This window comes from Podarcis cretensis, assembly GCF_951804945.1.
Source record: "Podarcis cretensis genome assembly, chromosome: 3".
Lineage (NCBI taxonomy): Eukaryota > Metazoa > Chordata > Lepidosauria > Squamata > Lacertidae > Podarcis > Podarcis cretensis.
Genome location: NC_137172.1, coordinates 86,023,657 through 86,040,873, shown reverse-complemented (window position 1 = coordinate 86,040,873; position 17,217 = coordinate 86,023,657). Strand labels below are relative to the sequence as shown.

The 17,217-nt window shown below is 42.4% G+C and overlaps 2 protein-coding genes and 1 long non-coding RNA gene across 6 annotated transcripts in view; 2 read left to right on the top strand and 1 right to left on the bottom strand.

Moving 5' to 3' along the window:
• MYO6 (myosin VI) overlaps positions 1–17,217 on the top strand; it is a 79,377-nt gene that overhangs the window by 56,692 nt on the left and 5,468 nt on the right. The window contains exons 27-33 of one of the 4 annotated variants that reach the window (XM_079970386.1): positions 170–330; positions 1,926–1,955; positions 2,404–2,442; positions 10,026–10,129; positions 11,196–11,327; positions 14,026–14,052; positions 16,026–16,247. In XM_079970386.1, the coding sequence (XP_079826512.1) occupies positions 170–330; positions 1,926–1,955; positions 2,404–2,442; positions 10,026–10,129; positions 11,196–11,327; positions 14,026–14,052; positions 16,026–16,247 (715 nt within the window). The remainder of the gene's footprint in view (positions 1–169; positions 331–1,925; positions 1,956–2,403; positions 2,443–10,025; positions 10,130–11,195; positions 11,328–14,025; positions 14,053–16,025; positions 16,248–17,217) is intronic. The other 3 variants (XM_079970387.1, XM_079970388.1, XM_079970389.1) reach the window with 3 other exon arrangements.
• Positions 4,575–6,216, top strand: LOC307212925 (uncharacterized protein). Its single transcript, XM_079970588.1, has 2 exons — positions 4,575–4,896; positions 5,230–6,216. Exons 1-2 carry the CDS (start codon positions 4,701–4,703, stop codon positions 5,682–5,684), a joined length of 651 nt encoding a protein of 216 aa, XP_079826714.1. The 5' UTR covers positions 4,575–4,700; the 3' UTR covers positions 5,685–6,216.
• LOC307212992 lies at positions 7,176–8,867 on the bottom strand. Its single transcript, XR_013837334.1, has 2 exons — positions 8,471–8,867; positions 7,176–8,377 (listed from the first exon to the last, which is right to left on the bottom strand). It is a non-coding gene; the product is annotated as an uncharacterized lncRNA (long non-coding RNA).

Below are 17,217 nucleotides of genomic sequence, written 5' to 3'. Positions count from 1 at the left end.
TGCAAGCTCTCCATGGGCTTACAGTAACCCATTTGAGCACAGGTGTTTTAGGCTGTATTTTGTAAACTCGACTGTGTGTTTCACCTAAGTGATCATTTTTCTACAGAAGCAGGCAGTATGGACTTGGGAAATGTTTCCCCATGTAACTTAATTTTACGTCGCTCTCCAGGCTGAAGTTGAGGCACAGCTGGCACAAGAACGTGAAGAAGCGAACCAGCAGCAGGCAGTTCTGGAACAAGAGCGCAGAGACCATGAGCTGGCCATGAGAATTGCCCAGAGTGAGTCGGAACTCATCAATGATGAATCTCAGCTGGACCCCGGGTTGCGCAGGTATTGCACTTTGTTAGTTTTGCCCTTCAAAAAAGATATTGCCATTGAAAAGGTGTCTTTCTTAAATAGGAAGCTAACATTATTTCTTATTTTATTTTATTTTATTTACTGCATTTAAAACATTTGTATGCCACCTTTAAGAATGAGCACTTTCTCCAAGTATTGCCTATAAACACAGTCTACCATGCAATTAGGGACGTGGGTGGCACTGTGGTCTAAACTACTGAGCCTCTTGGGCTTCCCGATCAGAAGGTCGGCAGTTCGAATCCCCACAGTGGGGTGAGCTCCCGTTGCTCGGTCCCAGCTCCTGCCGACATAGCAGTTCGAAAGCACCCCTCCCAAAAAAGTGCAAATAGATAAATAGGTACCGCTCCGTCTGGAAGGTAAACAGCATTTCTGTGCATTGCCCTGGTTTCGGTGTTCTGTTGCGCCAGAAGCGGCTTAGTCATGCTGGCCACATGACCCAGAAAAACTGTCTGCGGACAAACGCCGCCTCCCTTGGCCTGTAAAGCAAGATGAGCGCCTCAACCCCAGAGTCGTCTGCGACTGAACTTAACTGTCAAGGGTCCTTTGCCTTTACCTTTTACAATGCAATTAGCATCACAAATATTGATAAACCTGGGAAGCCCCTTCTGAATAACACACACACACACACACACACACACACACACACGGGTTGAACTGAGCAGTGATAAAACAAACACCCAGCCCAAAACGAAAACGAGTGCATTTAAAAGATGATCTTCATTCCAGGAACCCATGTGCTTGCTTGTTTGTGCTAAACCATGGTTTAACTTGGCATTTCATACCATAATTTTAGTTTAAGCCAATTTAATAGCAGCATGCCATTTAAGTGCAGCGTAAGTTCTACTCTGTGTGGTTTGTAACCCCAAACCAAAGAAACTTTACAAGAATTTACCAGTTACAGATAGGTAGCCGTGTTGGTCTGCCATAGTCAAAACAAAATAAAAAAATTCCTTCCCGTAGCACCTTAAAGACCAACTAAGTTAGTTCTTGGTATGAGCTTTCGTGTGCATGCACACCTCTTCAGATACACTGAAACAGAAGTCACCAGACCCTTCTATATAGTGAGAAGGTGGGGAGGGGTATTACTCAGAAGGGTGGTGGGATTGGGTGATTGGCAGATAGCTGTGATGAGCCTGTTGACGACTCTTAATGACTGCAATAGGTCTTACAGGAAAAAGCAAGGGGTGAGAAGGTGAAAAATGGCTTTGTTATGTATAATGAGATAAGAATCCAATGTCTTTGTTCAGACCAGGTCTCTCCATGGTTTTAAGTTTGGTAATAAGTTGCAATTCAGCAGCTTCTCTTTCCAGTCTATTTCAGCTACTTTGAGATCTTGTATAGAATGTCCTGGGAGATTGAAGTGTTCTCCTACTGGTTTCTCTGTCTTGTGGTTCCTGATGTCGGATTTATGTCCGTTTATTCTTTGGCGTAAGGTTTGGCCTGTTTGTCCAATATAGAGAGCTGAAGGACAGGCAATCATTTGCCCAAACAGGCTTTGTAATGTCGCAAATTAGTACAAAACTAACTTAGGAAAATGCCACACTAACCAAAATATCTTCTATTTGCAGACCCAATGGAACAAGATGTCAAATGACTGCGTATGACAATCTTTTTTTTTATGGGGCATTCTGTAGAAATCTGTGGGCTTAAAAAAAAAAAAAATTAATAATTTTCCACAGTGTAAGCCACCTTGCTAACAAATGTTCTTTATTTCCATTTAGCGCAGAATAGTTATAATTTGAGCATGAGTCCTGTTTGAGTGTCAGTCTTTCAGACTCCTTATATACAGGTGCAATTGGTTGTGATTTAAATGTCACCTATGTAAGTGTGGTTGTTTGATTCAATCAAAGTGTATATTTCTGATATCAGCTAAACAAAGATTAATTATTGTTTTACTGATAAAACTCTGGATCGGTTTAGTGCAGCATAATTTTTAGGATAGACATCTGTCTGCTGATCCAGTATTAGATGTATAAAACCACTGGAATTACTATGCTAGCACTTTTATATTCCCTCTACCCTCATATATTCTTAATTCTTTTATAGGGAGCAAATGGCCAGTGAAATGTCAGAAATTTTGTCTAGGTGGGTGTAACAGGTTGTTGGAAACAAATCAGTTCAATCGCCATATGAAATAATCATAATAAATCAAAATAAAGGACAATTAAGTTCTATTTGAATTGCTTTGGGAAAATGAAGAAATAACTTCTAATCAAGATACGTTCATTGCATCAATTTAGTACCAATTTGCACCCATCAGATTTATTTTAAGAAATAATTTCACTGTTAGATTTATTAATTGCACGAAGAATTAATTTTCATCAAAGTTCTTATCTAATATTATTGATGTAGATAAATTGAAGAGATTTCTTGCCGCTTTTAAAAAAACTTGCATTTCATGCATTTCCATATTGAGAATTGCAGTAACTGCCTCTTAGCATGTGGCTTCTGAAAAGCTATTAAATCTTGAAATCCTGACAGATCTATTTTAAAGAACAGCAGGATCAAAATCTTACCTTGTTGCCAAATAGTACTACCTAAACCAATTACAGACAGGTGGCATATATTCAATAATGTTCTTATTGTACTGTTGTACAGACAATGTTGGAATGCACTCCTCCTTTCTAGTAAAAAGGACTCTGTGTGTTATTGAGCTGCAAATTAAACGTTGTCCATTCTCACCTCCAGGCCAGATGCAGCTTTAACAGCATTTGGTGCCTGAAGTTAAGATGAAACATTAAAAAATAAAATATAAAAGTAATGCTTTGACAAAATTAAATAAGCAAATGTTGGATGTTAAGCTCTTCGCAAAAGTCCATTTTGTATATCAAACTTCGTTCTTATTGTCCCAGTAATTGATTTGCCAGAACATCACATTTTTATTGTATACGGTATATTGGCCAAAATCCAAACAACAGTTTGACTAGTTTGTTTTGCATGGGAATAGAAAGAGAGGGTCCTGTGGATATGAACGGCTGCATGCCACATGGAAATGAATGTATGAAAGTAAAAAGAATTGCAGAGGAACTTTGTGGCATTGGAATGATGATTGGGAACCAACTCCTTTAAGGTGGTTACTTTTAGTGGGGTGTGTGTGTGCGCGTGCGCGCACACACACACACAGAATGTTCAAAGAGGGGAGTTGGAGACAGAAAAAAACATTGGTTTAGCATAGGGCTCAGCAAACTTACCACGCCTCGGGCTGGTGTCTCCAGCGCCGATTGCCCGGAGGGCAGGGGAGCATGTGCCCGTACGCGTGCACACATGCTATTTCCGGCACACTTCCGGGTCGGAGTAGCACTGGAAATAGCTTGTGCGCATGTGCACGGGCCTTCTCCGACCCAGATGTGCACCAGAAATAACGCTTGTGCAATAATGCATGTGTGCAAGCTATTTCCGGTGCTCCTCCGACGTGGAAGTGGGCAGCCGTGCAGCACAGTACTGGTAAGAGTGGGCAATGGCAGCGGTCGCCGCAGGCCGAATAAACAAGTCCCTCGGCCCTTATCCGGTCCGCGGGCCTTAGTTTGGGGACCCCTGGTTTAGCACATGCTTTGGACTTGCCAGAAATAATTATTTGGGTCTCAATTCATTTGTATTCGTACTTAACATTCCAACTGCCAAGATGGCATCCCTTTCCTTTAGTTTTACTTTATTGACAGTGACTTAGTTTCCCTTCAGTGCATTTGTATATTGGTGTGCTGAGTGCGTCTGTGGCAGGAGTGGGAACCTTCCATTCTGTGGGCCTCCCCATTTGGCCTACAAGGCTGTTTTGACCAAACCATGCCCACATGTCAGATGTGGGGCAGCTAAAGATTGCCATCTGTATCCAATTCCCCACCCCTAACTATCAACTTCTGAAAGCTCAGGTCAAAGGTAATAAACCTGTAATACACACATTAAGTTGTATCCCCCCCTCTTTTTTTAAATAAAGTCCAGGAATTCTGTGTTCACACTTCCCTACATTGAAGAGAATGCAGGAGTTCCTGGCCACAGTGCAAAGTTTTTTTGCAGATAAAGTTGCTCAGATTTGGGAAGAGGTAGACGCCACCGTGGGAGCAGGGCTGGGGCGGCAGAGTGCTAGAGTCCTGTCTAGTCAAATTGCGTGGGATCAATTCCAATCTGTTACCTCCGAGGATGTGGACGGGCTGCTTGGACGAGTGAAACCAACCACCTGTCTCCTTGATCCTTGCTCATCCTGGCTTATAAAAGCTAGCCGGGAAGGGCTGGGTGATGGGCTTCGTGGGGTGGTGAATGCTTCCCTCTGTGAGGGAGCCTTCCCAGACCCGCTGAAAGAGGCGGTTATTAAACCGCTTCTTAAAAAACCATCTTTAGATGCGGCCACGATGGCCAACTATCGCCCAGTCTCAAATCTTCCATTCTTGGGCAAGGTGATTGAGCGAGTGGTTGCTGAACAACTCCAGGCACGCCTGGAAGAAGCGGACCATTTGGATCCCTTCCAGTCAGGATTCAGGCCTCATCACGGGACTGAAACTGCCTTGGTCGCACTGGTTGATGATCTCCGGCGGGCTAGGGACAAAGGTGAGAGCTGATTCCTAGTTCTGCTGGATCTCTCAGCGGCGTTTGATACCATCGACCATAACATCCTTCTGGATCGTCTTGAGGGGCTGGGAGCTGGGGGCAATGTCATACAGTGGTTCCGCTCCTTCCTCCTGGGCCGTGTTCAGAAAGTGGTGGTGGGGGATGAGTGTTCAGACCCCTGGGCTCTCACTTGTGGGGTGCCTCAGGGTTCTGTCCTCTCCCCCATGCTTTTCAACATCTACATGCGGCTGCTGGGAGAGATCATCAGGGGGTTTGGGCTGGGTGTTCATCAGTATGTGGATGATACCCAGCTCTACCTCTCTTTCAAATCAGAACCAGTGAAGGCGGTGACGGTCCTGTGTGAGTGTCTGGAGGCGGTTGGAGGATGGATGGCGGCTAACAGATTGAGATTGAATCCTGACAAGACAGAAGTACTGTTTCTGGGGGACAGGAGGCGGGCAGGTGTGGAGGATTCCCTGGTCCTGAATGGGGTAACTGTGCCCCTGAAGGACCAGGTGCGCAGCCTGGGAGTCATTTTGGACTCACAGCTGTCCATGGAGGCACAGGTCAAATCCGTGTCCAGGGCAGCTGTGTACCAGCTCCATCTGGTACGCAGGCTGAGGCCCTATCTGCCTGTGGACTGCCTCGCCAGAGTGGTGCATGCTCTGGTTATCTCCCGCTTGGACTACTGCAATGCGCTCTACGTGGGGCTACCTTTGAAGGTGACCCAGAAACTACAACTAATCCAGAACGCAGCAGCCAGACTGGTGACTGGGAGCGGCCGCTGAGACCATATAACACCGGTCTTGAAAGACCTACACTGGCTCCCAGTACGTTTCCGAGCACAATTCAAAGTGTTGGTGCTGACCTTTAAAGCCCTAAACGGCCTCGGTCCAGTATACCTGAAGGAGCGTCTCCACCCCCATCGTTCTACCCGGACACTGAGGTCCAGCACCGAGGGCCTTCTGGCGGTTCCCTCACTGCGAGACGCCAAGTTACAGGGAACCAGGCAGAGGGCCTTCTCGGTAGTGGCGCCCTCCCTGTGGAACGCCCTCCCACCAGATGTCAAAGAGAACAACAACTACCAGACTTTTAGAAGACATCTGAAGGCAGCCCTGTTTAGGGATGCTTTTAATGTTTGATGTATCACAGTATTTTAATATTCTTTTGGAAGCCGCCCAGAGTGGCTGGGGAGGCCCAGCCAGATGGGCGGGGTATAAATAATATATTATTATTATTATTATTATTATTATTATTATTATTATTATTATCATCATCATCATCCATCATCATCATCATCATCATCATCTCTGTGTTCATATTGGGTGTTACAGAATCTGAGCCTCTGGAATAGGGTGCTTGCCTTTAGCAAGTTTATGCATGAATGACATGCTTGCTCATGTGACAAATGAGGTTGCAATGTCAAAACGAATAACTTAAATGAGCATGTGTATTTGACAGATTATCCATTACTTTGCGCTGTTTCACAAGTTGCACAGCAATAAACCCTGGTTTGTCCCAAAGGGCACAATGGGAATGGAGACACTACCAAGCACATCTTACTGACAGTTATGAATCACAGGTTTGTTGTGTCCACATAACCATGATCTTAGCAGAACCATCAAAGAAAAGCTAAGCTACTCAGTTGGATTACCATTCTTAAAGATTACTTGTTTAACCAGAGATCTTTTGGCCTAGTTCTGTTGATCTAAACTATCTGAGAGATACTTAGGCCTACGGGTGGTGCAGCTAAATAAAGAAAATCCTCAGGATTTGTCACATTAATTGTTCAAGAGGCTTAGTCATTATATTGAGGAAATTAGATTTAACAACCACTGTTTTTGTGTCTAACAGGAAGTGTGCCAGCAGTTTAAAACATAACCTTTACATTTCATTGTGCCGTTACAATGCACGATTTTATGCACTTGCATTTTGTGTATATATAGTTATAAGGGCAATGAGAGTCTCTAAAATGTATTTGAGTTTCAGGCTGTTTAAATAGCAAATGGGGAATTAATTTGTCATTTAAGATATACTTTTATGGCATGCACTAATGTAATGGCTGCAATAAAAGGCTATTGATTTCTCAGCTGTGCAAAAGGCCACTCGCCACGTTTGAGATTGTGTTAAACAGTAAGGAACAGAGCACATTGTTAATATTTTAATAATAAAAATTGAGTTCTTGTTGGTAAGGCTAGTTGGATCAATATGACTGGCATTCTTGAGTTCTCTTGATAATAAACTTGCAGAATCTTGTCTAGTCCTAACAGCATTTAAACTTTTTTTTTTTAAGCTGCACTTTAATATCACATTAGACACTGCTTGTAACATAATAAGGCACTCTTAACTAAATTCTCAGACGTTCATAGACATATTTTTAAGGGTAATGGATCTAAGTGGCACAAAAGAGTAAAAATTGATACTGAAGATTTAAGGAGAATTGAACCAGTTTTACCCAGAACCTGATTTATTTATTCTAAAGCATTTCTAAACATATTAAAGTTTAAGATCTCTAAGCAGTACACAAAAATCTATAACTGAAAACAGTATAATAACTTCAGTGATAAAAGCACACCTGTCCTTTATAGGGCATCCTCCCTGAACCTTGGGTTTTCAGGTGTTGTTAGAACTACAGGGCCCTTCATTCCCACCCCAAAGTGACAAATGATTTGGGGATGATGGGAATCGTATCTCCGCAGTACCTAGAGCCTCTGCGTTGAGGACATTATAGCAGCTACTACAGAATGAATTTAGAGAGAAATGTGGGAGTGAAGCAAGACTGTTGGCTAGTTTTCCTTTCACTCAAAGAATGACAATATTAGAGAGCTGTATATTTCTGTGTTATGCAGCAAGAGTGTTCGCTGTGCGGCCATTTGGCTCCGTGATGGTTTTGTCTGCCATCTTCAATTTTCTGATGGTCTTCTTAAGTGGCTATTGTTGTAACATAGAACACTGTCCCTGAGTCATAGTTCAGGAGCAATGAAGCAGTTCAGGCGAACTGTTGTTGCTACTACCCGCTCTCCCAACAGAAAACACTTCCTGAGAAAAGCTTGGGAGGGGAAGACCATAGAAGTTGATGGAAACAGTGCAAGCAGGAGCTGCTTCTGCTTTATCAATGGCATCTCAAAGTTAGGAACACACAGGGAATATAGGCAGGGTTGAAGAGGTGAATATCAAGAATTAGTAGGCTGAGTAGGAGAGGGAAAAGTAGAATGAAAAGGAAAGCTTGAAGGAGGGGGGGGGGTGAAATCCCAGATCTTAGGTTAGAGATAAGGCACAGTAGGCTTCTATAGGGCAGAGAGGAGATTTATTAACAATAGAATAGGCTGCACAGTTTTGAGGGGTGATGTGTGTGCATACATGTGTCCTGTGGGCCAAGGATGCAGCTATTTCATGTGCTGCTGCTCTGAAGCTTTAAGGATATTTAGCTATTCTTGGTAGATAGACAGTTGTCCAGGTATTCAAGAGATAAAAATGCTTCCTTTGGTTGGTTGTTTTCCTGTTTGTGGCCGCTTCTTGCAGATCCTTTCTCCCTGTTTAGAAGCTTTTAGAATTCTCAAAGATGATGTTTAACTTTGGATGGATTTTTATATAGAACGACAGGATGGAAAATTAAATAAATGACGAGAAGGGAGAATAGAGATCCTCAGTCTCTGTTTGGATCAATATGTCTGTTTGATAAAGCTATGAAGCCATGCAAAGACTGCCTCTCCCCATATGAACCTACCTGGATCCTTCGATCATAATCTGAGGCCTTTCTTTGTGTGCCTCCTTGAGAAGTCCAGAGGGTGGCAACATGAGAACAGGCCTTTTCTGTGGTGGCTCCCTGTTGTGGAATGATCTCCCCAGGGAGGCTCACCTGGCACCTTCGTTACATAGCCTTAGGTGCCAAGCAAAAATGTTTCTCTTCAACCAGCTGATTAACATTCTATGGCTTTTTACATGTGTTTGTGAGATGGAGAGTTACTGGTTTGTTTCTCATTTTGTATTTTTCTGATGCAAAGAACCCTGGCATACAAATTTAATTAAGAATAGTAATGCAAGAGATCTGACTCTTTGAATTATAGGTACATCTTGTCAAATGTGAAGGGTGATGTACATGTGTACAATATTTGGCATATGCCTCCTCCTCCTTATTATTAATCACTCTGTAACAGCTGTATGGGACTCAGGTGGCACTGTTGGTTAAACCACAGAGCCTAGGACTTGCCGATCAGAAGGTCGGCGGTTCAAATCCCCATGATGGGGTGAGCTCCCGTTGCTCGGTCCCTGCTCCTGCCAACCTAGCAGTTTGAAAGCACGTCAAAGTGCAAGTAGATAAATAGGTACCCCTCCGGCGGGAAGGTAAACGGTGTTTCCGTGCACTGCTCTGGTTCGCCAGAAGCGGCTTAGTCATGCTGGCCACATGACCCAGAAGCTGTACGCCAGCTCCCTCGGCCAATAAAGCGAGATGAGCGCCGCAACCCCAGAGTTGGCCACAACTGGACCTAATGGTCAGGGGTCCCTTTACCTTTACCTTTAACAGCTGTATTCGGAACCGCTTCACACTTCTTAAAAGCAACACATGCCCAATTATGCTTGCTTTGTCACTGTACATATGTAGTTTGTACACAGGCAAGCATCCCTGACTATGGACAGTAACAGAAAATGGGAGTCAAATGAGAATCGATCACTATTCCTGCAAAAGGAAGCACATCAAACACTATTCAAGTTAAAGAGCTTTGCTATGTCCTTGGTCTTGTCATGAAAGTATTCCAAGAGGGGCAAATGGTGGCATCTTCTTGTCAAAGAATAAGAGAAAGACAGCTTGGAATGCTTTTCACTTCTTAAGAAGTACAGAAAAAGTTTCCCTCTGATTAAAAAACCTTCCCTCCAAAGTGCTGGGTACATTGCCACTGCTATATTTCTAGAGAAAGAAGCAGCAGAACTCACCATTCTCTTATAATGGCAATGGCATCCACTGAGCTGGAAAAAAAGTCCTGTGCGTTACCAATCAGGGCAGTTGTCCTTTTGTTTGCCTTATTGCTGTATGGGTCCCTGTTTTTACGATCTTCTCGTCTCCTGTTTTCCTGACCTCACCTTCTTGTTGTTGTGAATATTGCAATAACTTCTTAATGAAAATGTTTCAGGGGACCCACAGTGCAAGCCACTAAAGCTGCAGCTGGCACCAAGAAACATGACCTTAGCAAGTGGAAGTATGCCGAGCTACGTGATACCATCAATACCTCTTGTGGTAAGTAGCTGCTCATTTTGGGGAGAAGAAGCCTGTTGGCTAGTAGGAGCACTTTTGCTTATTTTTTCCTGGTAAAACTCTTAAGCAACTATGTGAACAATTAGGTCCGCGGTAGAAATCTAATAATAGTGGATAGCTTGTTTCTTGCTGTGTGTGTTTCAGGCATTTCCCTGTCAACACCTGACACTCTGTACCCTGCATATCAAAGTGGACAGGGTTCTTAACTGCATGTCACAGATGGCTCGGGGGTCAGATAATTCCATGCCCTCCAACATTTCTCTGATGAGAAGAGGGACATCCTAACAAAAAGTGGGACATCCCAGGATCAAATCAGAAACCAGGGTGGCTTCTGTAAATCCGGGACTGTCCCTGGAAAATAGGGATACTTGGAGGGTCTGCTCTCATCCTTCCTAATGCCATTGGCGATGTTGTGTTGAGGCAGAGACCAAATAATCCCCGCCCCCATAATGAGGGAGGCAGTAATTGGGAGAAATTCAAGTATTATCAGTCTGAGTTCAAAGAACCATGAATAGAAGGATTAAGAGATTCAACTGTGTACGCACAAGAGTCTGTGTAATGTGCATAATAGTGGTTTCTATAGCAGTTATCAAAAACCTGTTGCACAAGCAGAACATCTTTGAATTTTTGTTTCCCTTTCAATTGTACCAAAGTTGAGTGCAAGATGTAAAACAGCCCTTCCCTGGGCGGAAGATTCTTTCTGCATGCAGAAGGTTAACTTTAGATCTGATAAAATGTGAGATTTTAAAGCTTGAATACTTTTTTGAAACACTGTTTTTGGTAGGTTTCTTTTCGTTTTGTTTTTATGTCGTTTTTCTGCTGTCACGTATTTAAAAATGCCTAAACCGTGAAAAAGAAAAAGAAAAAAGTTATTCCCCAATTTTCTCTCTCTCTTCCACAGCTTGATAAGTTTACACTGTGAGAAGTAATGTTATAACTTGCTCTGAAATAATTTTGGTTGTTTGGCTCTGTCAACACAATTCATAAGCATATTTGTTTATTGCTTTTCCTCACTTCTTCCACCCCTGCTGTGTTTTGTCTGAGACAGATATTGAACTGCTGGCAGCTTGCAGAGAAGAGTTTCACAGGCGGCTAAAGGTTTATCATGCTTGGAAGTCCAAGAATAAGAAGCGCAATACAGAAACAGAACAGCGTGCACCCAAATCAGTGACTGACTATGGTGAGGGGAAATCCCTTTTTTCCCTAAAAAATGTTGGGAGAGAGAGCTAAGGAGATAGGGAGTACCTGAATGAGGTTCCTGGAAAAGTTAATAGTTACCTTAGAATAAAGTAAGAACTTTAATTGCCCTTCAGAATATTTTAAAAGGTAGCTTTGTTGTTGTTTAGTCGTTTAGTTGTGTCCGACTCTTCGTGACCCCATGGACCAGAGCACACCAGGCACTTCTGTCTTCCACTGCCTTCCGCAGTTTGGTCAAACTCATGCTGGTAGCTTCGAGAACACTGTCCAACCATCTCATCCTCTGTCGTCCCCTTCTCCTTGTGCTCTCCATCTTTCCCAACATCAGGGTCTTTTCCAGGGAGTCTTCTCTTCTCATGAGGTGGCCAAAGTATTGGAGCCTCAGCTTCACGATCTGTCTTTCCAGTGAGCACTCAGGGCTGATTTCATGTCCTACTAATTTGATCCATGGGATCTAGAGCAGTATGTGCTACGAATGGAAAGCAAGTGTGTTCCACAAATAGGCTTGCAGGACCAAGAGCTCTGGATGTTCTGGGAAACTGGCTATGTTGGCGGGAAGGCAAATGAAGCCAGGTAGCCAGAAAACTATCCCGTTTGTCTTCTGGAGTCAAAATATAGTTCATGAGTAAAGCAAAACCATCAGGAATATTTTTGTTTAAAGGGGTTTTACTATTTCATTAACTGGTGTAATCTATAACAGTTAATACTATATCTTGGCTGATTTGCCATTATCTTTACCTGAATAAAGATTTCAGTTTGCCTTGCCAAATGGAGCTAATTCTTGCTTACCACTAGTCAGATGCTCAGGACAAAGAGAGAGTCCAAAGACTTCATATAATGCATTCAGTTTTGTTACCAAATAGTAAACCACATTGGCTCTGTTTTTCCAGGTACAGCTTTAACATAAATGTCATAGGAGACTGGTTTGAAGTGTAATTTTGCTTGGGTCCAGTTTATCTCCAAATAACCCAGTTCTTAGCAAGACTTATTTTCCACAAGTTTGAAATGCCTTTCAAATATTTTGGCTACTTTTTTATAAGTTAGATTTATAGTTAATAAATACAACAACACTGTAATTGTAACATATAGGAGATTGATATTTATTTGTTTGTTTAATTCACATCCCACCCATGCTGTGAGATACATTGATATCCCAGTTGTTTTATGTGATACTAAAACTAAAAGAACACTTCTCTTGTTCTGTTTCTTCAGGGATGCTTTCTTTGGCTGTCAGTCCATGCAGCCTTCAGAGGAAATGTCCTAGTGTTAAGAACTTCTGTAGTCATCATGATAGGGACGCAGGTGGCGCTGTGGGTTAAACCACAGAGCCTAGGACTTGCTGATCAGAAGGTTGGCGGTTCGAATCCCCACGACAGGGTGCGCTCCCATTGCTCGGTCCCTGCTCCTGCCAACCTAGCAGTTCGAAAGCACATCAAAGTGCAAGTAGATAAATAGGTACCACTCTGGCGGGAAGGTAAACAGCATTTCCGTGTGTTGCTCTGGTTCGCCAGAAGTGGTTTAGTCATGTTGGCCATATGACCCGGAAGCTGTCTGCGGACAAATGCCAGCTCCCTCAGGCAATAAAGTGAGATGAGCGCTGCAACCCCAAAGTTGGTCACAACTGGATCTATTGGTCAGGGGTCCCTTTACCTTAGTCATCATGATGAGCGTGCCTCTATGAACTGCTCCTTTGTTTTGTTCAGAGAATAATTTCTGAGTAGAAAAGCATCTGTGTCTATCCTGGCACGGATGGTTCAAATTACTTCCCTCTATTTCACGGTGCTAAAAACTTGAGTCTTCCTCTTCCCCTCTGCTGCATGCCCCAAAAATCTGCTCTGGTAGTTCCCTTTACCCTCTGAAGCATTGGGTATAGCCCACAGTGAAGTGTGTCAGTTTTTGGACAAAAGGATCTTACAGAAGGGACTGGACCAGATTTATTGGCTTCTGAGAAGTAGATGTATGGGAATGGGACTCTCCTGCTAGCACACCTGAATGGGAAAAGCCTGAGTGAGCCTGAGTCTCTGGGTTACTGGAGTGGGGTACCCACCAATATTATCACAGGATAGCTAGACATTTGAGTGATTACCAGAATCTGTTTCTTGCATTTTTTGGTACCTTTTCCTGTTACTTTGGGTGGCATTGCACATGTCATAGTTATGGTATACTGTTTGCTTTGACATTCCCTGTGTCTTGAATTGGTTGGGCTCCAGTCTGTTCTATCTGCCAACGAGATATGAAACAAGCTAAGGCCCTGCGCTGTTCCCCTTTTAACCAGGAAGGGAGAATTGTGTATTGTCCATATTAGCTATTTCCCAGGGACAGGGTGGTGGGGATGTGTGCTGCCACACACCTGGCCTCCAGGCAGCTATGTTGTGCCCACCAAGAAGGGGAAGGGCGAGGCCGTGGGGAGATGGACACAGTGAAGTCATAGATATGGAGCCAAAACAGGGATGCCCACCACTATGCCTGCACTGGCATCCTGATGGTTTTGCCCACTCTCCCTCCTGGTGAGCACAACAATCCAGCTGCCAGTAGCCCCTCTTTCCAGTTTTGTTGCCATCCCATTTAGTAGTTACATGTGGCTAATGGCACGCTCCATTGAATTGCTGAAAGAGTGCCTTTTCAGATTGCTCAGATCAAAAAGTTTTATGGTTTCTTCAGTGTCCAATGTTTGTTTGCAGATTTTGCACCATTTTTGACCAACTCAAGTAAGTGAGGGAATTGGTTTATTTCAGCTAACTTTGCACATAGGAAAAACATAGGCTCCAATTTACTAACCCTAACGAAATACTGTGTTTTGCTACATTTGTGACACATCATACTTGGCCTGGTAATTATTTTGTCATCTAAAAGTGCTCAGGGAGCTGCAGGAAAAAGATAGCAGCCCTTGACGATATTCAATAGGAATATTGTTCTTAATTATAAAAAGGAATGGTGATAAATTCATATGATGCGGCATTTCTGCAGCTTGTGCCTGTCAGAGACATCTTTTTCTGTTGTAGCAAAACACTCAAACTGTTGTTAATCGACTAACCTTAGAATAAAAATTAACATCTACGATGCTGGTTTTAGGAGGAGGAAATTAATCTCTCTTTTCCAAAGGGCTTTGTTTACTCTGCAGAGTATCCTTGGTCTGAGTGCAGGAGGATGAGGAAAAAGACCTGTCTAGCTGCCTTTGAGTGCCAATAAAATGCTCTTAATTCTCAGTCCTCTTTAAGGCTCACCATTATGCGCATTCGTGAAAGCCACAGCCTCCATTTACTTCAAAGTATATTGAGGAGACTTACAGAAATAGATGTATTACTTTGCATGTCAGTTAATTTAAATGAAAATAAACAGGCTTAATAATTCTCCCAGAAAAATACACACTGACTATTTACACGAATGTTTGCCGGTGATGCCAATGGATAAATTGGACATAATATTTATGGTTTAAAGCCTAATTATAGCAAAAGGGTCTTTTTACTCATTTCTACACTGGGAATATTTCTACACTGGGATAAGCAATGGCTATTTCTGGATTTATTAACACCACATGTATGAATGAGGGCAAGATACACTTACTTTCTGTTCCTAGTTGCCAATATGTTGCCTATAAATTGGGAGGGGATGGAATAAATCGATCAATCAGATGTGACAGCAGCTCATCATTTTTTATTCAGCCAGGCAGAGTCCATAACCAATTCACTACTTAAAGTTGGTTGGATAACAGAGGAATTCAATGTTAATTATTTTAATACTGAATTTTCTGTTTAGTTGCCCACAACAGTTGAACTCTTAGCATCTTTAAAAAAAAATTATTTATCAAATTTGCATACCACCCTTCATTTATAGATCTCAGGGTGGTTCACAACATAAACAGTTGTTGAGAAGAGTTCTTTCTTAGGTGAACTTGAACAGTATGCATTGAATTTCAATGGCAATGTGGGAAGTTGGAATAAAGTTGAGGCTACTTCTGAGCCTGGTTTCAGTTAACATTATCTGCAGCAGGTTTTAGTGCAGACTAAGGGACCAGTTTCTACTACTGGATCAGATTTATGTAATGCTATTGTGAATTCATGATTAATTATATTAATGGTATTTTTGCCAAGTTCAAATATCTGAAAGTTCAGGAAATGGCCCTCCCCTTCTCTATCTTAGAATGTGGGATTTCAGGTAAGCTAAGCGGTGACTGTTTCTCAACCTGTACCTATCATTCACCTTCTCTTGTGCCATTCGTATCTACTCCAGGTTGTAGGGTAACTTAACTTGTGAAACTGGGCTTTAAGGTATTTCCTTTGGGAGCAGTATCGTGATTCATTTCCCTGCTATGGAATACAGACAGTGGTACCTTGGTTCTCAAACTTAATCCATTCCGGGAGTCCGTTCGACTCCCGAAGCCATTCAAAAACCCAAGGTGCAGCTTCTGATTAGCTGCAGGAGCTTCCTGCACTCAATTGGAAGCTGCGTCAGACATCTGGCTTCTGAAAAACATTTGCAAACTGGAACACTCGCTTCCGGGGTTACGGCGTTCAGGAGCCGATTTGTTCAGGAGCCAAGCCGTTTGAGTACCACGGTACTACTATAATCATATTTTCACAATTTTCCTACTTTCTGTGTAGATTAAACAACAGAAGTAACTGTACTTAAGACTGATTTTGATCCTTGGCTTGCAAATGTTAACCTTAGTTATTCCTCGTAGCTCAACAGAACCCAACAAGCCAGTTGTCTGCCAGGCAGCAGCAAGAGGCAGAGATGAGTCGGCAGCAGCGTTACTTCCGTATTCCGTTCATCCGCCCGGCGGACCAATACAAAGATCCGCAGAACAAGAAGAAAGGCTGGTGGTATGCACACTTTGATGGACCATGGATTGCTCGTCAAATGGAGCTTCATCCTGATAAGCCACCTATCTTGCTAGTGGCTGGTTGGTATTCATTTTTAGTTTTATTATGCAATGAAAAGTGGAATCCTAGGCCCCTTTTAGTGGAAAACAAACAAACTGATATTTGAGCTATGTTACAGGAAAGAGGAGTTACAAATAAAATCCAAATGCTGTATTCAGAAAGGCTGTACCATCATATAACCAACTTCATTATGAAACACCCCAAAATCACTTAAGCAAAGCAGTGAATAATGGCTTTGTTATATCAGTATTATATTTGCAGAGCATCCTTACAGCTTTAGACGTTTTAACTTAGTTTTCATTCTTCCTACTAGATTGGCCTTTGAACAAGTTATCCTGCTGCTACTTTCAAGGAAAATAGGGGGAAACAGCAGCTCCTATGCCTCTTGCACCCTCCTTTTCTTCTTTAAATAGAAGAAAATGTGTTCAGTCTAGCAGGAAGTACCAAAAAATCCAGGATCCATTTTGCTCCAGAGCTATCCTAGAATTCCAATACAAATAGGGCTTACACAAAGGGTTAGAACAGTATTTCATGCACCAGTATCCTTGACACTGAAGGGAATGGAGAAACCTTGAGTCACTGGGCTAAAGGAAATGTATGAAGCACAATGCATTTTTTACAAGGAATGGAGAGAAAGGGACCTGTTGATAAAAATGGATGTGTTTAATTAAGCTTGGTCTCCCTAATTTCCAAAGACATCAGTCCTTAATTAGAGTAATGAGAATAACTACATTATTTGGCAGCTCCTAAACACATTTCAGTACTTAATACAGACTGTTATACAGATGAGTATTACTGTAAGACACTGCTCTTAATCTATATGGCCTGATTTTAAACAAAATCCCATATATCCAAGCAAGCGTAATTTAGTTCATTTAATGAGACTGAAGCAAAATCGAATACTGATTATCTCTTGTTTATTAAAAAAAATGGGATGCTCACATTTTCAGAAAAAGCCATCATAAATGTCTGGGTAAGCATTTAGCGTTT